Source organism: Chenopodium quinoa, unplaced genomic scaffold (assembly GCF_001683475.1).
Source record: "Chenopodium quinoa cultivar QQ74 unplaced genomic scaffold, ASM168347v1, whole genome shotgun sequence".
In the NCBI taxonomy this organism is placed as follows: domain Eukaryota; kingdom Viridiplantae; phylum Streptophyta; class Magnoliopsida; order Caryophyllales; family Amaranthaceae; genus Chenopodium; species Chenopodium quinoa.
In genome coordinates this window covers 4,852,622-4,877,054 of record NW_018745170.1, presented here as the reverse complement: position 1 = coordinate 4,877,054, position 24,433 = coordinate 4,852,622, and the positions used below count along the sequence as shown (strand labels likewise).

Below are 24,433 nucleotides of genomic sequence, written 5' to 3'. Positions count from 1 at the left end.
ATGTTTCCGAAAAATCAATAACTCGTGTTACACAACATAACTCAATTCGTACCCAAAAATTTAATAAGTCATGTTACACAGCATAGTTACGGATGATTTGTTTGCTACCTTTGTTTCAACTTATATAAAGGACACCTTTACGTTATTGTGCTTGTGCCTCTAATCGGACTATAGAACTAGTTAATTGACGAAGCTTCCATCAATTAATTTCTTTGCTAAATATAGTTTTTTTTTTTTTTTTTTTTTTTTTAAAAAAAGAAAAAAAAAACCGTAAAAATGATGACATACGCCGCATAATAGTGGGAAAAACATCCAAGATTGGAGAGATGAGATCACGTTGCTAAGCTAAGAGACACCTATAGCACTAAATATCCCAATCAGCATATTCTTACCTGTCATTACCTGTCTATTTTTTTTTTTTTTTTTTTTTTTAAGTTTCCCAACTATCCTTCTTCCCCTTATATTTCACCTCTTTTTTCTTTCACTCCTCTATTCCTTCTTATTCTTTCTTTGTCTTAAACTTTCACTCTACCAATTAACTTAATATTCATCCTAACATGACCATGAGCGACTTCAATAACAACAATGGTGATAACAATAGTAATAAACCGCAATTCGGCGATACGACGCTTACAAAGGTTTTTGTTGGTGGATTGGCGTGGGAGACCCCTAAGCAAGCTTTGTATGAGCATTTTGAGAAGTTTGGTGAGATCTTAGAGGCTGTTATCATTTCTGATAAGATCACCGGCCGATCCAAGGGTTACGGCTTCGTAAGTTTCAATCTTTTTAGGGTAGACACCAGAACATTATACATATGTTATAAAATAGTTGCACCACTTTGACTTTTACCTTATTTAATTTATTTGCCAGAGTATTCCAATTGTTATAACTTTGTAAGTTTAGATCTTTTTAATTAGGTTCGACACCATAATGTTTTATATCCGTTGTAAAATTGTTGTACTATTTGGACTTTAACGTTATTTTTTTGCTGGAGTTGTTAATTGTTATGTTCCAAATTAATAATTATGTGTTATCATAAAACAGGTGACTTTTAAGGAGCCGGAAGCAGCAAAGAAGGCATGTGAAGATGCTACACCAATTATCAACAGCAGACGTGCTAACTGCAACCTAGCAGCCTTAGGGGCTCGCCGCCCACCAAGATCATCGTCGACTACTCCTCAACCCCATCAAAGGCCAGCATCCAACAATGGCGGTGGTAGTGGTGGCGGTGGCAATAGTGCATTGAGCCCTACCTCGGCTGCTGCACCTACTGCTCATGTGCAGTGGTACTATCCTGCTGCTGTTGCTGGTGGTCGTGCTGGTTCGCCTACTCCTACGACTCCGTATCATCCCCATCAACACCATCAACCTTTTCCCTTCTACGGGTATTAATTAATAAATTTTCTTAGTCACTCGATTTATTTTTAGATGCATTGCTTTAATTGACACTAAGACACAACTTCTTGTTACAATATATAGTGCTAATGTGTAACACTTTGATTTTCAGGTACTCTCCTACCTATATTGCAGCTGATGTTGGCTACAATCATGTAAGTAAATAAATTAAAATTAGCATGCAGTAAGTAATCTAATACATTGTCATGTGTGCAATTATGTCTTGCGATGACTACATTGTTATTATCTATCATTTAATCAACACTTATTTCGTATAGTTTAAATGTCGTGTATGCTCATATTAGACTTGATTGTAACATGCATACTTTATTTTTGTTGCTAATAATAAAAAATCCCCTTAAATAATATAAATGTGCAAAAACATAAATAAACTTTACACACTCGGATTTATAATGAAAGTTATTAGTTAGTATACTCAATTGTGAATTGTAACTAAACATTGGTGTATATTCCAAACGTTAGAAATAAGTTTTTTATGTAGTGCAATTAACTTTGATTAAATCCTACCCTTAATTCATAATTGCACTAATGACGACTTGTTCGATGAGACCACTAATGACCACAATTTGGATTGTATATTTGCACAAATTTATCTATGAACATTGAACAATGAATTTTTTTTTTTAATTTTTTAATTTTTAATTTTTATTTTTTTTATTTTTTTATGTATAGCAAGTCAATTAAATTACACAAATAATACAAGGAGTGGTCCATATTAACTTAAATATTCCGTATATAATTATATTTTGGCTGTTATATCTCTTATTATTCTTTAAACTTGCAATTAAAAAGATCTTATTGATGTCCCCACTTTATTTGCAACTATGCTAAGCTTTATTCATGTGTAATTTGTACTCCATAATTTGGAACGAACTCTCTATTATTGATTCAATGTATTATTACATGTCAATAATAATTACAACTACATCATCTATGAATCTACGATAATAAGTATTGCTAGTACATTTTTCTACACATAATATGGAGTTAAAATTTTCTGTTCATTTTTAGTTGCAATGACTTCTGCAATATAGAATTTCTTATGTATAAACTCTCAAGCTTTTAATTAAACGGGAGAAATACTTTTATTATACTAGCATCTTTATTAATTGCCGTTATTATATTTATTAAGACCGTTATTTGTATTGACTGAGTGGTCAAACTCAAACTAACATGTTACTGGAAATTGCAGAAATTAAGCTACAGTGGTGGGGCCTACATAAACGGGGGGCATTACCCACAGATGTATCCAGGTCAGGCTATGATGGCTGGAGCAAATACTTTGATGCCAATTTACCCATTTTACCCTTACTCTAATCACCACCAACAACACCATCATCAGGCTGCTGCTATGGGCCTACCAGCCCATATTTATCAACCCACTTCTTCTGGCCCAATTACTGCCCAACCTCCCATCATCTCTAAGCCCACTACTCCTGTTTGTGTAACTTCTCCCTCAGGTAAACTACTTTTTTTTTTTTCCTCTCATTATCATGATGTTTTTGATGATTTATTGAGTTATTAATTGTACATCGCAAATTCTTGTAGAAGACGGTTTTATAGTTGTGGTCTATGATTGGGTAAATTGTTAATGTTTAGTTGGACCGTCTCACCTTAGGCTAGACCTAGTGCACACCAAAAGAATCTTGATGGAAATTATTGATTTTTATTCCTTTATTATTCCGTAGATCACGTCAAGCAAAATTACTATTTTTAATTCTATTTTGATGAAATAAGTCCAAATAATGCACACCATTTACAAATCTAAGTACCACAATTATTATTCAATAATTTATAGTGAATACACTTAGCATCAAAATCTAATTCTCTTTCAAGTTGTAATTTTTTGTTGTTGTTGTTGCAAAAGACATAACATGGTGTAGATCAGAATATGTAGCATTTCACAAAGCTAAATAATGTTGTTTGCGATCTAGACTGTAGGCACACTTGAATCAAAATACGTACTTCGTATTGTTAATAATTACTTTTTGTAACAAAAAAGTATATGTTATATAGCTTGTACAATATATTGTAGTTTTAATGAAAATAACTACTATTCCGTAGTAAGTAAATTAGTTAATTTAATTACCTCAATTTATTAATTACTATACGTCTGGCCTCCTCATGTAGTGATCTAGTTGGCATCAATCATGGCCTCTCCTACGGTCTAAGCTGTCTTAAAGATATGGCCACAACTAATTTTGCTGGCATTACATGTGTGCAACTATCTATGTCATTCTATGTCTTCTACTACGTATAAAGTAGCACCATTATAATATTAAGACCTTCAAAAATAATCATTTTCTTTAGTTAGATATAAACATTACTAGAAAATTTTTTATGAAACGTTCTTACAATACATTCTCCCTTAATTTTCATTTCATCTTAGGGAAAAAATTCTTAGCTTATTTTTTGTTGTTTTTTTTGATCCTATTAGATATATGAAGTGTCATAATTAAATACCGCGTATTGTTTATGATAAAAAAAAACGATTAGTAAATAGGGCACTGGCCGCTAAATGATAGACTTAAAATCTATTAGCATACCCTTAATCGGAAATTGCAAATATAAGATTGATAATGCTTAATCGATCGTGTATGAGGTTAAGAATTCATATTCATGTATCAAGCCTTTCATAGATCACCGAGGCCGGACTCCATCAATCTTAAATAGAAAGTGGTGACCATAAATCATAATTAACAAAATTGATTTTATGAGTATAAATTGTTATATTATTTACGGGTACTTGAAATAACAAGTGATAGGAGTCCATAGAACCCTTTATTGTACTATATAGTACTGTGTCAGTGTCGTGTAACTCTCCTACTAAGTTTACATAAGAAATATTTTTAGGTCATTTAATCATTAATTGATATATGAATTATAAGCTAATATTTTGAGATTCAGTGTGTTTGGCTGTGGAGTAGGTTCAAGTGGAGCAAGAGATTGCTTAATGAATGGACGAAGATAATTAAAGGAAGAACCATTCAATAAGTGCAAGCTAAGGAAGATGGCGTCTTTGGCTCGGAATTAACATTGTTATCAATTCATTTGCTGGAAGAATGGCTCATATTTCCAACAAAAACAAGAAAAAAGGGGGAAAATAGACCCTTAATTTTTTAAAATTTAATTTGTTTAATTATTATTATTAATTTACATTCTTAGGTATTGGACAATTAACTAAATAATTAAATAAATAAATTCATTCTCTCTAACTTACATGATGTAAAATGAGATTCTAATAGATCATTAAATCATGTTGTGTAGTACAAGTACTATCATGTAATCACCCCTACAATATCCAAATATATAAATTACCGGAGTACTATTTTATACAATATACTCTCTTAGGCCTCTTTGTTTGCTATATTTATTTATTTTATGGTTTTTAAAATGCAGACTTTTATCATTAATATTTCAATGTATTCAACGAAATAGAAAATTAATTATCAAAACTTTATGCTATAATTTAATAAAAATACTACGTATATATTTATAACACAAATGTACAGCAGTTATAGCATATCACAGTTCTCGATCATACCAATCAAGGCTTGGCTCACTTTGTAAGAAACTTAACCTAAATCCTAAAAGTTTATGGCTCTAATCTTATCAAGTGAGGGTACTAGGAGGTAAGATTCCCCTTACTTTTTCCCCTATTTTGAAGTATTTAACCTACAAAAAGCGAAGTAAAGAACCACGCAAGAGTTGAAAAGTATAGTAACAGATGAAGAAAAATAGAGGGACTAATATGATATACATATCAATATTCTAAAGAGTTATGGAATCTTTACAGCTGGTAGTTTGATGAAATAGATATTGTGCGTAAGATTCAAAGATCAGATATGGAGAGTACTGACTAAGAGATTGAAAAGTATATTAATTGCATGTTCTTTGAACCATTTATGACTTGGCCACATGCTCATGAAGCTCGACTTCTGACTATCACAACATGCATATTTGCAGTACATATCCTTATGGTACTTCTATGGGATTTGCATTCAGAATAACAATTTACAACCTATTTTTTCCAACCATATAAGCGATAGTGATCCGTAAAAAGATCGAGTACGACATGAAAACATAAAAAATAAAGGGTTATTCTATATGATAACCTCGTTTTTTTCACTTTTCTACGTTGTGTCCTAACATATATGACTTTCTACGCTATAACCTAAAAGTATAAAGAGTCACTATATGGTGACCTCGCCGTTAAACTGCCGTTAGTTGCTTCCGTTAACTTTTAATGTTATTACACTTCCATACAAATTCTCTCTCCTCCTCCAATTCCTCCCTAACAATGGCGATACCTATAACAATGGCGTCTCTCAACTCTCTCTCTTTCTTTCCATCTTCATTCATTCCTTCCAAACCTAACCTCATTTTCACCTCCTCACTTTCTCTCTCCTCCGCCGTCACCTCCACACACCTTACCTCCGTCACCGCCGTATCTAACGCTGCCGTCACTGCCACCAGGGTCGGCGAGGATCTTCCGGTTAATTACGATGAGTTTTTGCCGGAGTTGTCTCCGTCAGACCGGCGGAGAGCTGGAATTCTACTGTATCCGATGTCGTTGCCTGGACCTCATGGCATTGGCGATCTTGGAGACGAAGCTTTTCGGTTCATCGATTGGCGTCATTATGCTGGTTGCTCTCTTTGGCAGGTGGTTTTAATTTTTGATATGATTTTGTAGTTTTTTTAGATGAAATTGCTGCTTTAATTTGGCGATTTTTTGAATTAATTGCTTGAAATTTGGTGGCAAGTTTTACCTCTGGTTCCTCTTGGTAGAAAGGCTAATGAAGAAGGCTTGCTATATTCCGGCGGCCAGGTCTATCGCTTTCCTTTTTGTTTCTTTGATTGATTTAGCAGAATGATAATATTATATGGCATTCTTGTGAAATATTCCCCCAAAAACTAATAACAGACTACCTATACGCACTATCACACTACAAGAAAACAGCTGCATTCCGACGGAATTTTTCCGTCGGAAACATCGGAAAATCCTTCAGAATAGGGCTTTCCGACGGAACTATCTGTCGCAATACACCTCTTAGGAAAATCGACGTTTTCCGAGGAAAATTTCGTCGGAAGACCAACTTCCGACGGAATCTCCGACGGATTCCTTTCTGTCGGAGCTGGATCTGACTTTAAACGAGAGTCCGTCGCAATCTTCCGACGAAAAATAATCCGTCGAAACATATAAGCTTCCGACGGAAAATTCCTTCGGAACATATACCCTTCCGATGGAAAATTCCGTCGCAACGTATACCCTTCCGACGGAAAAATTCGTCGGAAGATTATATGTTCCGACGAAAAATTCCATCGGAATAGTATATGTTCTGACGAAAAAATACATCGGAATAGTCCTGTTTATTTAGCAAAAATTAAATGAATTAATTTAATATCCTGCACCTAATATATCCTGCACCTAATTTAAGATAACTTTGAATTGACGATTTAATTACGAAAATATTTTTATATATTTATTTATAATAATGTATACATTTTGTGCAACTATACAACATAATCTAAATCTAAATATATGTACATACTATATACACAAATGCTAAGCTACAGCCGGTGTACCTTGCCCTGCACCGCCTCTACTCGGGTCGTTTGTGGGGTCTCGACGCTGATGTGGAATGTTGGAACATGGGTCGTTGCTGGAGAATCGACGCATCATCTCTTCATACCTCTCTTGGTTTCTCCTTTCTATTTCGGCCAATCGAGTCTCCATCTCGACTTCCATTTCACTCCGCATAGCTTGCACCCTCTCCTCCAACCTCTACTCCACCCTCTGGTCGATCTGATCCTGCATCTGGGAAAGAAAGGAAGGCGTGTACTGCTGGGAAGACTTGGAACCCATCATGTTGCCATAATACAGCTCTGCACCTTGGCCAAGTCCCTTCACACGACCCTTCTTGTTGCGACCACCTACGGTTTCCTAGTACAACTCATTTGGACTCTTCTGAATCCCTTGGGTGCTTGCTTCTTCAAATTTCTTCTTGTAGGCCTCCTACAAGATACACATATGAAAAGGTGCACACAGATGTAAGTTAAAATCAAAATTCTGAACAAAATACAACAAATTGAGGGCTATACGACCTATTCTTTGCCCATTATATACATTTCTTACCAAATGAACCATTTCTGCATCATAACATGGCTATTATAGTTAGTTTTAGGTGCACATGCCTTAGAATCACAAAAAAAAAAACAACTCCCTAAGTTTTGGGAACGAATTTGACCCAAATAGAACCAACTGAGGCCTATATGACCTATTCCTTGCCTATTTTCTACATTTCTAACCAAATGAACCATTTCCTTGTCATAACATGTCTATTATAGGTATTTTTACATGTATAAGCCTTGAAATCACAAACAAAACCAACTCCCTAAGTTTTGGGAACGAATTGGACCCAAATAGAACCAACAGAGGCCTATATGACCTATTCCTTGCCTATTTTCTACATTTCTAACCAAATGAACCATTTCTTTTTCATAACATGTCTATTATACGTAGTTATAGATGTACATGCCTTGAAATCTCAAATAAAACCAACTCCCTAAGTTTTATGAACGATTTAGACCCAAATAGAACCAACTGAGACCTATATGACCTATTCTTTGCCTATTTTCTACATTGCTAACAAAATGAACCGTTTCTTTGTCATAACATGTCTATTATAGGTAGTTTTACATGTATAAGCCTTGAAATCACAAAAACAACCAATTCCCCAAGTTCCGGGGACGATTTGGACCAAAATTCAACCAAAAGACCCCTACATGACCAATTTGTTGCCTATTTTCATCATTTCTTACGTAATGGACCATTTCTTTCTCATAACATGCATATTATAGGTATTTTTAGGTGCACATGCCTTGAAATCACAAAAACAACCAAGTCCCCAAGTTTCGGGGACGATTTGGACCAAAATTCAACCAATAGACCCCTATATGACCAATTTGTTGCCTATTTTCATCATTTCTTACCAAATGGACCATTTCTTTCTCATAACATGCATATTATAGTTAGTTTTAGGTGCACATGCCTTGAAATCACAAAAACAACCAAGTCTCTAAGTTCCGGGGACGATTTGGAACCAAATTCAACAAAAGACCCCTATATGACCAATTTGTTGCCTATTTTCATCATTTCTGACCTAATGGACCATTTCTTTCTCATAACATGCATATTATAGGTAGTTTTAGGTGCACATGCCTTGAAATCACAAAAACAACTAAGTCCCCTATTTCTTATAACATGCATATAACAATTTTCTTTGCCTATATGACCTATTCTTTGCCTATTTTCTACATTTGTTACCAAATGAAGCTGACCTTTCTTATAACATGCATATAACAGTTTTAGGTGTTATTGAATTTAATACCGCAATATGCTGTGCTTTGGTGTTGGCTGGTACTGTGCCTTTCCCAGGCACTTCCTTGAAGTGTGTCTTCATAAACAGCTCATGAGCTGTTGGGAGTTGGCCTTTATTCTTCGCCGCCTTTGATTATACATGCAGAAAATGATAAACTGTAAATGTTAGAGCACCTGTACATAGTAATACACAATACTCTTCTATTTTACCGGCATATTCAACAAACTTACCATCCGTTTAGCATGTTATACAGCTGACATCGAACCCTGATAGTGGGTAGCTTCAACCGGATTTTCCATTGAGCTGCCCCTCCTGTTTTTCTTATTTTGGGCTGAGCTCTTCTTGTAAGTTGGATCGGCGGCAACAATATCCATCATTTTCTTGTAGACGTCCTCAATGAGCCAGGCTGGCTTTCCACCTCTCATCTTGTGCGTGACTGTGTAGAACATGTCACGTAACCGAGTAGCAAGCTTCTTTTCAAAAGTGTGCTTCACATCCTCGGTCAATTGAGGTGCCCACGTGAATTCTTTCTGCAAATGATAAACTTTATAAGTCATGTATTCAACTTCATCTCAACATTTTCATAAAACATGTTTTCAATTAAGTTTATAATAGCTTACGCAGAATAGGTTCCACCAGTGTTCCTTGGTTGCTGCATCCACCTCCCCGTAATTCCTCCAAGGCTCTCGATAGTATCCGGTTAGTGTCCTGAAGACCGCATTCCTCACCTTGTTATCGTCAAACCTACATGAAATGAGGAAACCACAAAGTTACGTATTGCAAAACTTGTTACAAGTAATAAATAGGTTAACTTCTCAAAAAAAAGATTATAATCCCAATTCATTTAATGTATGTACGTACTAGAGCACAGTAGGGTCTAATACCGGCAACTGTGAATGCTCTTGTGTCTGATCTCGTGATGAGCTGGAAGTGGGCTCCTGAGTAGTACCCAAATCATGTGCATCCTCCATGTCCTCATCGGAAGAGTCGATCTCCATTGTCCGTTTACCTTTGTCTTTACCGCCCGCCATGATCACCTGAAATTGTTGTTAATAACATTATAGCATATTATAAGTTACAAGTGACTCGGGCAATCTAATAACATTTCAGTGTAAAAGTAATGATCGATTTATTAAAAGACCAAGTCATTTGTCTATTTTACAATAATAAGCAAATTCAAAGAAGGAGAGTAACATATTCCCCTATTCATTAATGTCATCACTACTACTATCAGTACTGGAATCATTACTACTATCATCTAATAATACATCGATATCATCATCCTCGTCACTATCACTAGAGTTGATGCTAGATTCATCATCTTCATCGCTGGAGATAACAAAGCCATCGTCATCATCCTCATCATCATCATCTTGGACATAGTCAGGAATATCATTCGGTGGGCAAAGCGTTGCATGTAATTGTGGGGATAGTGCCTGCAAGAACTCTAAGTCCACCGGAGCATCAACCACTGATCTTGCTTGTGTTTTAAATACAGCCCACCATTGTATTCGATCCCGTTTCAGGCTAAGGTATGATGTAGTACACTTGAGTCACTTGGTAAGATAAAACAAAGGGATCATACTTGGGGTATTTCTTAGTATGATTCACTTCGACAAGCTTGTACTGTTCATGTATGTTCATTCCCCTACCACAATTCATCGATCTACACTTAAACAAAATAGTCTTGTACTCTTTTTCGGGACCAGTGTAGACCAGTTTAATAATGTCGTCTAAAATGCCGAAGTACTCTCCACCATCCTCACTTGATACACACACGCCATAATTCATCGTAGATTTGTGCTTGCCATGGGCATGTGTATGGAAATTAAAGCCACCGACAAAAATCTGCTTCCAAGTTCGAACACGCTTGAAAGAGCGCATGCACAACGCTCGCAGTACATCCGAGTTTTGTTCCTCCTCAACAACCTATAAACGTTTTGAATATAACCGTCACACTTCCCTAAATGAGTAAATTAAATAGCAACGAATAGTAAATCATAATTATCCTAAGTTTAGACAGTGTACATCACCTTGCAATGAAACCAATCAGGGAATTCAGCTTCGCATTTCTCCATTACTTCTTCTCTACACAGATAAGGTCGAGTACTAAGAACGTAGTCCTCAAACTTCCTATGAGGCCAAAATTAATGTAAATCAACATTGTAATCATTTTAGTTGATCATATCATCCAACTACACTTCATTCCTAAACTATATTATACCTTTCGTATTCACCAAGAATGTCGGTGTTTCGTAACACGAACAGATGAGCGCACTCGAGTTCTTTTTCATCTAAAAACTGAGTTTTTCCCTCATTTGACACACGACCGCTATCCTCCGTGAACAACTCTGGAATTTCAGCGTCGTCCACTGTGGAGTCCACGTCGGCATTCACATTTCGACCGAGATCTCGTGTTTTAGTGTCAACCATCGCCTGAAAGTAGTTACTGCAGAAGTTTGCTATCTCTTTGGTAAGATAAGCATTGCAAATGGATCCTTCAACTCGAGCCTTGTTTCCAATTTTTCGTTTCAAATGATTGAGGAACCTGCAATCATAGTTATGTATGTAAATGTATAAACATGACATGAAATTGAATTTGATGTAAGAAATAGGATGTGCATGGGTCTTTGATTTACCTTTCGAATGGATACATCCATCTTTATTGAACAGGACCACATAACTTCCCCTCGTATGGAAAATGAATGGGTAAATTCTCCATGGAGTTAAAGAATGCAGGGGGGAAGACCTTCACAAGCTTGCACAGGATCTCAGCTATGTTTTTCTCCAATCGCTCCATGTCACTAATCGATGTTGTATAGCAACACAAATCACAAAAGAATTGGCTGATCTCTGTTATTGCATTCCAAACATAGAAAGGGAGCAATTCCCTCAGAGTAGTAGGCAACAACCTCTCCATGAACACGTGACAATCATGGCTTTTCATTCCGTGTAGCTTACATGCTTGCATATCCACGCATCTGCTCAAATTGGAGGCGTAACCATCGGGAAATCGCAACTGTTTAACCCACTCACACAAAACTTTTCTCTGAGCCTTGTCAAGACCAAATGGAGCCCTTGGCATGAACTCTTTTCCTCTATCATCCTCCTGAAGATGAAGCTGCAGATGTTTACAATATTTGGCAATGTCATTTCGAGCGGATGGCGTGTCACACGTATGCTTTTTCACATCCATTACTGTGTGAATTAACTGATCAAAGAAGTTCTTTTCAACGTGCATGAAATCTAGGTTGTGACGAATAAGCAGATGCTTCCAATATGGAAGCTCCCATAATATGCTTTTCTTGAACCACCCCTTCTTTTCTTTTTTGAGGCGTTGAAGTGACTCGGACCCATCTGTAGCCTTCGGAAGGTCTTTCACACATTCCCACAGTTCCTCTCCTAACATAATGTGTGGAAGTGCACCCTTTTCGACTTTGTTTCTACAGAACGCAGTTCTACTATTCCGAAAAGGGTTATCTGTCGAAAGGAACTGGCGGTGGCAATCAAACCAAGAAACCTTACAACCATGTTCTAGCCAAATTCCTTTGCTTTTGTCCATGCAATATGGACAAGCTTTCTTACCAGATGTGGCCCAACCGGACAACATACCATAAGCCCGGAAGTCACTAACGGTCCATAGGATGGCTGCTCGAAGATTGAAATTCTGTTTCGTGGAAATATCGTACGTATGCGCACCAACTTCCCACAAATGATTCAACTCCTCTATCAACGGTTGCATGTTCACATCCAAGTTGCCCTTAGGGTTTTTAGGACTAGGAGCGAGCAACGAAAGGAACATAAATTGTCTTTTCATACACATTGAGGGAGGCAGGTTGTAAGGGGTCAAAATGACAGGCCAACAAGAATATTGGCCTCCAAACTTGCCATGAGGAGCAAAACCATCTGTACACAAGCCAAGCCGAACATTACGAGGCTCGTAGGCAAACTCTGGCAAGCAACTATCGAGGTGTTTCCAGGCTTCACTATCACTAGGGTGTGCCATAGTGCCTTGAACTCGAGGATTTTTCGAATGCCATGTCATTTCCTCTGAAATATTCTTGGTTGTAAACAGCCTTTGCAACCTGGGTGTGATCGGGAAATAAAACAAAACGTTCAAAGGCACTAGGCTACCCTTGGAAGTCTGCTTGTATCGATCGCTGCCACACGCTCTACATGTAGACAGTTGGGCATCATCCTTCCAAAACAACATACATCCTTCCAGGCAAGCGTGAATCCTTTCATGAGGCAGTTCCAAGCCCTTCACAATCTTTTTCACCTCATAGAATGTGTCGACCATTTGATTGTTGTTAGGAATTGCTTCACTGAGCAAAGAAACAAACCCATCAGCACATCTATGGGGCAGATTATACTCGCACTTTAGACTGGTGATTCTAGCGGCCATCTGTAACACAGACAACGAACTCCCTTCGTATAATGGCCTTTCAGAAGCCTTCAACAAATCCAGAAAATGCGTAGATTGTGCATTAGGCTCCTCCTCTGATGAAACACTGGCCTGCTCGGAATGCCCTTGATCCTGACTATGACCAAAAGCATCGAAAACCATTTCACGATATTCATTGGACCCCCGTTCAGGAACTGTCGGAAACCCTTCCCCGTGACACATCCACTCATAGTAATTAGGTATAAAACCCGCGCGAAACAAATGAAGTTTAACCGTATCTGGATCCCAAAGCCGTTTGTTCTTACATTTAGCACATGGACACCTAACTTCATTCGGGTTGCTACTCTCGGGATTATCTTTGACGTATTTCATGAATTCATCAACCCCTTTCACGAACTCTGGATTAACATATTGCCCAACCTTCCTTTCATACATCCAGCTACGTTCTGTTTGTTTCATGATTACAACTTCTACACAACTCACGCATATGTATAACCACATTAGTCACAAAGCGTATTTCCTAATCATTATCCATCAAAGTGTTATGGAAATGCAAATGAGATTTGAAATGCTTCCAAAGGGTCCTTATCACTCCAACCTAACCCATCCTTGTACGTTTAATCCCACTAGTGAATGTAAGCCAGGTTTTCAATTCTACGGAAAATCCGCCAACATTTCCCTACAGTTCTCCAAGTACACGATGTAGGCGATTAAACACACCTACATATGTACCCAGAGAACACTGTAGAGAAATGAAAAGGCAAGATTTTCCCTAGAATCAAAAGCAAGGCTTACATTCACCACCTAAGTGAGAATAAGCGTACAAGGACAGTCCCAACCGGGGACTATTCAAGACATACTCCTAATGTGTATGCCTTGAACGGGTATCTGGGCAAATGATTATGAAAATGATTCATTTATTATATATATATAAAGTGAAGGTCACGTGCATTATACTACACAGAGATTTATCATAATTAAGCTAAACTAAGCAAATAAATAAGCACAATTACTAAATATTATATTAAACATTATATCAAACAAAAATATTAAACTAAATACACTAACATACACTACATTAAACTAAACTAATCTAAAATAAACTAAACTAAACTAAAATAAACTAAACTAACATACATTATTATAATGAACTAAACCAAACTATGTTAACATGTTATAATACAACAATTAAAAACTAAACTTAAATAAACTAAACTAAACTAACATATCATAACAAAAACAAATTCATTTCAAATATTTCAACATATTAAAATATAAATACAACAAATTGTATACACTACACTAAAAACAATAATAAACTAACATATATCTAAATACAATTACCGACTAACATGCCAAGTATAAACTAAACTTATAATTTTAGGTTTTATATAGTCTCTAACATGTAGATCTGCACCTGTAGTACTAGTTGCAGACCGGTGGCTGACTGGTTCGTGGTTGTGGGGGTTGTGGCTATTAGTAGCAATTCCAAAAAAAAAAAAAAAAAGCACATAAAAACCCCCAAAAAACCCCAAAACAGTTTATTTAAAAAAAAAAAGGGGTAAACACTTACCACTATCCAACGGCGGCGCTTATGGTGAATTCCGGTGAAGCCTTGGTGTTTGTGGTGAAATTCGGCGCTGCTAATGGTGAATTCCGGTAACATTTAAAAAAAACCAAAAAAACGAGACTTACCTACACCGGCGGCTGGTGGTGGAGGTGAGGTCTCCTTCTCCCTTTCTCCTTCTCTCTTTCTCTTTCTCCCTTTCTCTCTCTTCCTCTTTCTCCCTTTCTCTCTCTTCCTGTTTGGGGTTTTTTTTCTGTCGCAAAAAACAAATTAAACTCCAGGTTTTTTTTTAATTTGATGTAACGTTCCGACGGAATTAATTCCCTCGGAATTAATTTCTTCCAACGGAATATTCCGTCGGAAATTTTTTTCTCGGCGGAATATTCCGTCGGAAGAGGTTAATTCCGAGAGAATACAAATCCGTCGCAATAATTCCAACGGATTTTTCTGTCATAACGTACCTTTTCCGACGGATTTTTCCTACAACTCCAATTTCCGCCGGAAATTTCGAATATTCCGAGGGAATTGCAGTCCGTCGGAATTAAGTCTATTTCTAGTAGTGTCATTAAAGTTAACGAAAGCAACTAACGACATTTTAATGGCGAGGTCACCATATAGTGACTCTTCGTACTTTCAGGTTACAGCGTAGAAAGTCATATATGTTAGGGCACAGCGTAGAAAAGTGCAAAAGACGAGGTTACTATATAGAAAACCCAAAAATAAATGAATGTGATTGTACAGCGTTTTGCAAGCTGGGGTGACCAATCAACCGGATACATAATACAATCACTGTTTCTTATTAATTGCAACAGAAGAGCAATATATATAAAAAAAATCTGGACCGTAGGGTTAAATTTGATCTGACCACTCAAAATGAATTGGTTATTAATGGCACTTTTGTAATTTTTAATGCATACTTTCCCCATTCTTTCTCCTCATTCACGATCTGATTTATTTTACGGTTTGTTTCCCCTTTCTTTTTCTCTATCTAGACTTACATCAAACAGCTCTCTCCTCTCATAAATATGGGTGCAAATTCCTTCAAGAAATTAGGGTTTACTTCAAGAAATAAAGGTTAGTTATTCAATTCTTATGATTCAATTCTTTCTATTCATTATATTCTATTTTATATATTCTCATGATTTTTGTTGCATTTTTTTTTTTTTTTTTTTTTACGTTTTTTTCAATTTTTTCCCTGATTTTTGTGATTTATATGCTCTTTTTATGTTTGATTTATGCTTGATTTTCGAGTTATGTTCCATTTTAATTGATTTATGCGATTTCTGAGTCGATTTTTTTAATTGAATCCATGTGATTTCAGAGCAATTTCATGAGTGCATTTCAGAGCGATTATTTTGAGCAATTTTTTGATCAAATTTATTAAGTCTATTTTTGTTCCATTTTTTATTGTTTTGTTGCTTTCGATTTTAATTTCATCTTATTTGTGTTCAATTTTTTTCTATGATTATTCAGTTTGTTTTTTTGTTTGATTATCCACTTCCATTTTTTTTGATATTTCAGCATTATCGTTCTTTGATGGAAGAAATATGGTAGCCAGTGTTGAAGTATTTGACCCTCGTCGAGGGACCTGGATGAGTGAGGCACCAATGAACCACTCAAGGGGATATTCAACAGCTGTTGTATTGAATGATAGGATATATGCAATTAGGGGAATGAGAGGAAATGAGAATGTTCTGGATAAGGCGCATTCCTTTCTCTTTCTTCCTCGTTCTGCAATATCAATTACTAATAGTTCTCCTGTAATGAGTTTTGTTTCTTGCTAGAATTGTGGTTAAGCTTTCACTTCCTTTACCTCAACTTGCATTAGGCTTTCCGTATTAGGTTGGTCATGTCTGTGCTCACCATATTCCTTTCCTTCTCTAAAATATTTACACTTGTATATGATTTCTCATGAAATGTGATAACAGGTCGAGCGATACCAGGAAGGTCTTGGTTGGCAAGTGACAAACCTCAAGGCTGTGGGGAAAAGGTGCTTTGCTCCAACAGTAGTCGTACAGCTTGCGCATTGAAAGGGCTAGGAGATGTGAAAGCTAGAATTTCAGAGGGGCTGGTTCATTAAAGCTTACTGTAATTTTGTTTATAGGAGGTACAGCATAACTGTTAATCCACTTTTGTACAGATTTTCTTGCAGAATAGAGAAACGAAATCCAGCAATTCTCTCTGGTCTCAGCTATGTTTTTGTAAATTGGAGCTACATATGATTAATATGAATCTTCATACACATATAGGGACAGATACATATGAATCAATACAGCCAAATATGGTAGGCTGATGTTCATTAGTGTTTTTTTTATATATATACAACTCGGAACCTTAACAACAAGTATGGATCCAAAGTGCCTTTGGTTCTGATGAACACATTCAACACACATGATGATACACTAAAGGTAAAATGCCCATATAAATATTCTATACTGATTAGTTGTTCAACCAGATGGATAGTTCTCTTTCCGAAGAAGAGAAACAACTGGTTAGTTAAGAAGAAGACGGTAATTTAGTATTACAATTTGAGCACTTTGTATATACTTCTTAAAAGTCATTTGCTAATATTTTAGTTAGATGAAAGCAACTAAAATTACTCGTATTTCACTTGTGGTAGGAATGCTCGCTGAACCAAGTAAATGAAATGATGTTTCATTGTGATCAAGGCCTGAAACATGTACATTGGAACGCTATATTTGAGATGCAACATATGGGAATTGTAGATAAAAATTTAAGGCAGAGCTTTATTCCTTGTCACTATTGCTTTAATGAGAGTATATGTTCATTTCATTCAGCTATATACTGCTTACTTTTAGATTAAAATGATTTAGCATGTATGTGTAACTAGAATAGGAAACAGGGTGGCATTTATTACACTATTTCACTACTTAGGACACTAAACTTCATTACCTTAGGACTGTCAAATTTTTTTCTGTTAATATCATGCGATGCCTTTTAAATCTTATTACACTTTTCCTTCCGTCCTTCAATCCCTACACATGATAATACCTCCACTTGTACTTTAAGATTTCTACTTTGATTGACTGTACGTACTATTCAAAACACTTTGTATTATATGTGGCTTTTTGATGATAACAATTAGACCTATGGTAATCACAAAACACATGACTCATAACATAGAATTGTATGGAGCATTATATCACATGTTAACTTTAGAGCTGAAATTGTATATAAAGTGAATTGCAGCTTGAAGATTCTTTTATGTGCTGGAAGTTAAACCTGTATGTTTGGTTTGAATTGCGCAACCAAGTTGGCTGCAACTTTGGAGGGCTACAGCTTCTATATACTCGATGTGCAATTTTCTATCTTCAAAGGAAAACGTCAGCTACTGCTGATCATTCCTCACAACTTCTCTAAATCCCTTGTTTTCAATTATAGTACCCTTTTTTTCCCTCCCTTTTTCTCTCATAGTTCGAGGAGATCCTCTGATCTCCATGTGCATTTACCAATCTGTGCTAATGGAGGCAAGTGGACAAACAACCTCAGACCTACATGAACTTATGTATCTCTGAGTCAGCTTCCTATAACTCCATTGTGTTATTATTGAGATTTTTGAATGAATGTGGATGATACTCTGCTTATTACAAGAATATCATATGCTTGTTGATTGCTCATGTGGATGAAATGAGCAAAGAAATACTAGTTGATTTAATGAATGATTAAAGAAATGTTTACTCATTTGACAAATGAGCAACTAACTATTTGCTCATTTGACAAATGTGCAACTAAGTTTTTGCTCATTTGTTAAATTAGCAACTAAGTATTTGCTCATTTGACAAATGAGCAACTAACTATTTGCTCATTTGCTAAATGAGTAAAAAAATTGGTTGCTCATTTCCCAAATGATCAAAAATTTGATTGCTCATTTCCCAAATGATAATGAGAAACTAAGCTTTCAGGATATGTCAATCTGTGTTTTGGTTTATTGATGCTCATATGCAAAAAACTAATGCAAGTCATTCTAAAAGTATCCTCAATATGCAATTTGTTATGGTTACTACTACTCTTGTTTTCAGGATAGCTGGTCAAAATTAACACAAGGCCAGCAGACACCTGCTATCCTGTAGCCTGTAGGCTTTAGTAATACATTGAGTTATGATCTGAATATTAAAAAGCTCAATCAACTTGATATTTCATTTTAATTTAAAAGCAATATTGGATCAATGCTTTGAATCAAATGCTCTAAACTAGATGCTCTATCATATATGAATATGATACTTTAATTAATAGTATTCACAGTCTGACACTCGTCAATACTCTAGTCTTACAGTCTCATGAGCCACATTTTACATTAGTTCCTGCTTTTAAAGTATATAATGTGGCATGTACCTGCATAAGGTGCATATATCTGAGACTCCCCAGGGCATCCTCACCATGCTATTATTGTTTCTACTATGACATTTATTTCCTCCTGAATAGTGGAGTGTTTAATTTCTTTGTCTAAGCTTGCTGTATAGATACTCTGTGCTGAATTGAGAAACTGGAAAAACCTCCTTTTTTGAAGTGATCATTTTCTTTCAGGAGAATTTGCAACAACGAGGGCAGCATCTGCTGCTGGCACAATTATGGTTTTGACTCACATTTCTTTCCCTTCCTATTTTTCCTCTATTTCTGACCTTAAGCATCAAATTCATTCTTTGATTTGCATGTGTGATTATTTGATCCAGGCATTGTCTACAATGGCCACATCTAGCGTTGAAGAAGTTGCCTCAACTAAACCTGGAATTTGATTTTTCCAGCTTTATGTGAGCATAAGTACAAAACAAATTGTAATTGAGTAATTCCAGCATTTTTCCAGCTTGCTGATTTAATGAATAATTAAACAAATGTTTGCTCATTCCAGTTTTAAATACGTTAGCCTACTAGCTAAAGGGTAGAGCATTGTGCAAATGCACAAAAGATGTGGGTTCAAATCCCACGTAGGTTCTTTATGTAAAGTGGAGACACAAGTTTGTATGAGAGTTTAATTGTAACAAAATTTATATAGTTATAAATCATTTCAAACCAGTTTTTTGCTCATATAATTTAGTAAGAATTTGATTTTTTTTTAATTAATTTGTTTATAGAGATAACCTATGTAGAAATTGAACATACATCCCATATGCATTTGCATAATGCTTTACCAATTGAGCTAATAGGTTTTATCATATGTTTTAAATCATTTTCTATGTTATAAATTTTTAATCAATTCATTTGATAAATCAACAAAGAATTGTTTGCTCATTTGATAAAATGGACAAAGAATTGTTGCTCATTTGATAAATGAGCAAAGATTTGTTTGCTCGTCTGATAAATGAGCAAATAATTATGTGCTCATTTGATAAATGAGCATATAATTGCAGAATCCTCCTATATCAGCGAAGAGTAATTACTATTTCCGCACTTATTACCTCCTGTACGTTACTGAATTGATCGTCGAAGGCAGAGCTCCTATCAACCGGAGTCTTCGTGGTTTTGCAGGTACAGGCGTCGGTTGCACATACTAGGGATTGTAACTTTCCCGCAGGACACATCAAAAACCCCCAAAACATTTGGCGTCGTCTGTGGGGAGAGTACTTCCTAGGTGGCTTCTGAAACTGTACCAACGAATGAAGGCAAACAGCCTACGATCAAGCCTGAGGTCCATACGGACCAAGAAAGTGGTGACAATTATAAAATCGACACCTATGCGGCCCCAGACGGGTCCTTCAGAACAAAACACATCTGCTCCAAAGAAAAAAAGGAGCGGGGTGGAAGTCAGGCTGCTCCAGGCAGCCCAACTGGCAGGCCGACTGGGACAACCCGGGCGGCAGAAGGTGCTGCTCCCGTCACGGGAGACGAACTCATGAAATTCATGACAAGTTTCAAGGGCGAGATCAAGAGCCTCTTAAACAAGTCCACTGGCCCTCATAAGGGTCAGCCAGCTAAGAAGCTCCCGTCCTCCGGGAAGAAGGTGCTGAAAGATCGTGTGCCTACCCCTCACCCGAAACCAAAGGTGGTGGATGGGTCCACGATCGACGTTTCAAAGCTTCGTTTCCCCGAGACAGGGCAAAGGAAGCCCATCCGCCAAGTACAGCCAGATGGATCAAAGAGGACTTACTCTGATGCCTGGATGCTTATCTAGGAAAAGAGAAGTCTACAGCTGTCCGCGTCAGCTTCAACGTCGACCTACCCAGACAGCTTCCGAAATGATTCCATGAAGCATTCAGAATCAGACAAAGGGAGTCAGTTGTGCGGTCTTTCCGCACGTTCTGGTCCCAAAATTATCCAGCCGGTACATTACGAGTCACCGTACATGCCGTATGGATCTCCATACATGCAGCCGGCCCTCTTCGGGGGTCAGGCGGCACAACCGGTCCAACCTATGGACTGGCAGCTCCGGCTGCTTAACCTTGGGGAACAGCTAACGGCCTTCTCCAGGGAAATTACCGAGGCGGCACAGCCGGATAAGGTGAAAAACGTGTTGATTGGTACCTATGACGGTACCGCCAACCAAGAAGATCACCTAATGGCCTACACCAACCTCATGTACTTACAGGGGTTGGATGATGCTGCCTGGTGTCGGTGCTTCCCGGTTACATTGAAGGGCATAGCCCAACGATGGTTTGGCAACCTGCCAGCCAGATGCATCAACAACTTCAGAACTTTGGCGTACTTATTTACGTCGAACTTCTCAATAAACATCCCTGCCAAGAAAACGAGCCTCGACCTTGGAGCCATACAGCAGGGAGAGAAGGAAGGACTTAGGTCCTACGTCAGGCGGTTCAATCTGATGAGAATTCAGATTCAAGGGCTGTCTGACGACGTTGCTTACACAGACTTCTTCAAGGGTCTGAAAGACGGGTCGACCTTCAAGTTCGACTTGGTTAGAAAGAGGGTTTCCACCCTCCAAGAGGCATTAATGGAAGCTGAAGCCTATATACAGGCGAGGGAGCTTTGTGCCGTGAGGCACCCGTCGGACCCCAAAAAGTCTGAACGGAGAGAGAGCCGGCCATCCCAGCCGACAAAAAAGAAGAAAAGAAAAGAAAAGAAGTATGGGCGGCAGATCGATCTGGTCAGTCGGCCTAGAAGAATCGACGAAAATCAGAACCGTACGTCCCAAAGTAAGAGTTCACCAAGGACTACTCCTCCATCCTCATGGAGATCAAAGACCGGTTGACTCTTGAAAAACCGGCAGCAATAAAAAGTCCGGTCAGCAGCCGGGACAAGAGCAAATACTGTCAATTCCATGAGGATGTTGGCCACGACACCAACGGTTGCTATAGCCTCAGGCGGCTGTTGGACCGTCTGGCTGACGAGGGGGCCCTGAAGTCCTATTAACCCAAATCCAAGGGTAACCCTAAGATAAACAAGGGGCATCCGTCCAAATCACCGGCTGCTAATTCTGAAACAGATGAAGAAACAGTCTTCACCATAGCAGGCGATTTTGCGGGTGGATAACATCCGGGGTGCTAAGGATAACATCAGGCGGCTGGTCAAGTCAGTAGATGAGGGCCAGGCGTCGAAAGATTCCTTTCCTAAGGTCCTTATTTCTGAAAAGGACCGAGGCCAGGTCAGACGGCCTCACGATGACCCCATTGTCATCGAATGCAAGGTTACCAATCAACGAGTTGGCCGGATCCTGATCGATACCAGGAGCTCGTCTGACTTGATAAGCTATCAGTGCTTGACAAAGCTAAAGTACAAGCCCAGCAACATGCATGAGGCTCCTCACCCCTTAGTCGGTTTGGGGGGAGGGGTGGTGCATTTGGTGGGAAGGATTGACCTACCCATCCGGCTGGGAGAAAAGGGGCAAGGGCGGCACATGGTCGTCAAGTTCCTAGTTGTTGAGGAACTGACCGCCTACAATATGATTTTTGGCTGCCCCACCCTCAACGAGTCCAAGGCAGTCATCATCCCGTCTCTCATGTTGTTCAAGTTTTAGAAGGATGATGGGACAGTCGGTGCCCTAAATAGGGACCAAAAGACGGCTAAGGAGTGTTACCTCTCAGACGTCAAACCAACTATGGCTTCAGCCGGTCACGGCGAAGAGCTCATAGAGCTTGATAATTGCAATCAGGCATTGCCGGCTCCAAGGGCTGCCAGTAAAAAGAGAAAGGCGGACCAATTAGCACCCGTCAAAAAAGAAAAACAATAGCAATCACTGACCGGTGAACGGTCGGATGACCTCCGACCCCAGCCGGCTGGTGAGAGCGTTGATGTCGTTCTAGACGACATCCGGCCCGACAGAACCGTTAAGGTTGGGACAGTCGCTTTTGAGAAATTGGGGGCAGACTTGCTCTAACTGCTGAGAGAGTTCAAAGACATTTTTGCCTTTGAAGTGGAAGAGATACCAGGCATCAGCCTGGATCTTGCTGTCCATAAACTCGCCGTTGATCCCAAAAAGAAGCCGGTTAGGCAAAAGAAGAGGAATCACGGAGAGGAAAGATCTCAGGCGGCAGCCGCCGAGGTTAAAAAGTTGCTAGATGCTGGGTTCATCCGGCAATGCGGATTGGGTAGCAAACGTTGTCCTTGTTAAAAAGCCGAATGGCACCTGGCGGATGTGTGTAGACTACACAGATCTGAACAGGGCATGTCCGAAGGATAGCTATCCACTTCCAAAGATCAACAGCCTAGTCGACTCTACAGCCGGTCATGCTCTGATGAGTTTCATGGACGCCTACTCAGGTTTCCATCAAATACCCTTGTGGAAAAAAGATCAAGAGAAGACGGCATTCGTCACTGATCAGGGGTTATATTGTTATACGGTGATGCCGTTTGGGTTGAAGAATGCGCCTGCTACTTTCGAACGAATGATTAACATAGTTTTTCTCAATCAAATTGGAAGGAATGTAGAGGCGTATATTGATGACATGATAGTCAAATCCAAGCTACAGAAGGATCACCTGGCTGACCTCCGAGAAACCTTCACCACCCTCAGGCAGTACAAGGTCATGCTTAACCCCAAGAAGTGTGTCTTTGGTGTTGAGTCTGGGAAGTTTCTCGGATTTTTGATTGATCAAAGCGGCATAGAGGCTAGTCCGGAAAAAGTACAGACGGTTATTGACATGCAGTCATCCCGCACTGTCAAAGAAGTCTAGAAACTTACCGGTTGCCTGGCGGCATTGGGGAGGTTTCTCAGCCGGTCAGGCGACAAATGCCTCTATTTTTTCCAAGCAATCAGGAAGAGGTCAAGATTCGAGTGGGGTGAAGAGGCTGAGGCGGCATTTCAGAGGCTAAAACAACATCTGCACTCTTTTCCAAGGCTAGTGAGCCCCCTGCCCCAGGAGGTTCTCTACATGTACCTAGCCGTCTCAGATCACTCCCTTAGTGATGTTCTCCTTGCTGAGAGAAAGGGCAATCAGCTCCCAGTGTATTTCATCAGTCACGTCCTCAGAAATGCTGAACTCCGGTACCCAATGATTGAAAATTTTGGGCTGGCTCTTTACAAAGCAGTCAAGCGATTGAAGCCTTACTTTTTGGCACATCCGGTGGCTTTGTATACTGATCAGCCGCTCAAGCGGCCAATGAATACTATAGAGTCATCCGGCAGAATGATCAAATGGGCCGTTGAAATACAAAGCCTAGAGATAACTTTCGAACCCAGGTAGGCAGTGAAAGGTCAGGCGTTTGCCGACTTCATTGTCGAAATGACTAGGCCGGTACAGCCGGCAAATACGG

The 24,433-nt window shown here is 38.4% G+C and overlaps 3 protein-coding genes across 4 annotated transcripts; 2 read left to right on the top strand and 1 right to left on the bottom strand.

The window, feature by feature from the left end:
- The first annotated feature begins 453 nt into the window (after positions 1-453).
- LOC110710387 (probable RNA-binding protein ARP1) lies at positions 454-4,781 on the top strand. The gene is made up of 5 exons (XM_021888678.1): positions 454-770; positions 1,045-1,385; positions 1,508-1,550; positions 2,609-2,876; positions 4,324-4,781. The coding sequence occupies exons 1-5, from the start codon at positions 558-560 to the stop codon at positions 4,341-4,343; spliced, it is 885 nt and encodes a 294-aa protein (XP_021744370.1). The 5' UTR covers positions 454-557; the 3' UTR covers positions 4,344-4,781.
- Positions 4,782-11,460: 6,679 nt separating this feature from the next.
- Positions 11,461-13,662, bottom strand: LOC110710450. Its single transcript, XM_021888742.1, has one exon. It carries the CDS (start codon positions 13,660-13,662, stop codon positions 11,461-11,463), a length of 2,202 nt encoding a protein of 733 aa, XP_021744434.1.
- A 1,915-nt stretch (positions 13,663-15,577) lies between these two features.
- On the top strand, positions 15,578-17,812 carry LOC110710399 (kelch-like protein 12). Of its 2 annotated transcripts, XR_002509160.1 has the most exons (4): positions 15,578-15,844; positions 16,292-16,612; positions 16,699-17,178; positions 17,391-17,812. XR_002509160.1 is itself a non-coding variant. In XM_021888694.1 (3 exons), exons 1-3 carry the CDS (start codon positions 15,796-15,798, stop codon positions 16,798-16,800), a joined length of 333 nt encoding a protein of 110 aa, XP_021744386.1. In that variant the 5' UTR covers positions 15,578-15,795; the 3' UTR covers positions 16,801-17,069. The 2 variants fall into 2 exon arrangements, 1 of the variants encoding a protein (XP_021744386.1); XM_021888694.1 differs by lacking the exon at positions 17,391-17,812 and having other exon boundaries at positions 16,292-16,473; positions 16,699-17,069.
- Positions 17,813-24,433: the final 6,621 nt, after the last annotated feature.

What these genes read in the sequence shown, in the direction of transcription:
- LOC110710399 (XM_021888694.1), top strand. Translation starts at nt 15,796, where the DNA reads ATGGGTGCAAATTCCTTCAAGAAATTAGGGTTTACTTCAAGAAATAAA. An exon ending in GTTTACTTCAAGAAATAAAG is followed by an intron (nt 15,845 to 16,291) that starts GTTAGTTATTCA and finishes TTGATATTTCAG; the next exon opens with CATTATCGTTCTTTGATGGA. An exon ending in ATGAGAATGTTCTGGATAAG is followed by an intron (nt 16,474 to 16,698) that starts GCGCATTCCTTT and finishes ATGTGATAACAG; the next exon opens with GTCGAGCGATACCAGGAAGG.
- LOC110710450 (XM_021888742.1), bottom strand. Translation starts at nt 13,662, where the DNA reads ATGAAACAAACAGAACGTAGCTGGATGTATGAAAGGAAGGTTGGGCAA.
- LOC110710387 (XM_021888678.1), top strand. Translation starts at nt 558, where the DNA reads ATGACCATGAGCGACTTCAATAACAACAATGGTGATAACAATAGTAAT. An exon ending in GATCCAAGGGTTACGGCTTC is followed by an intron (nt 771 to 1,044) that starts GTAAGTTTCAAT and finishes ATCATAAAACAG; the next exon opens with GTGACTTTTAAGGAGCCGGA. An exon ending in CTGATGTTGGCTACAATCAT is followed by an intron (nt 1,551 to 2,608) that starts GTAAGTAAATAA and finishes TGGAAATTGCAG; the next exon opens with AAATTAAGCTACAGTGGTGG.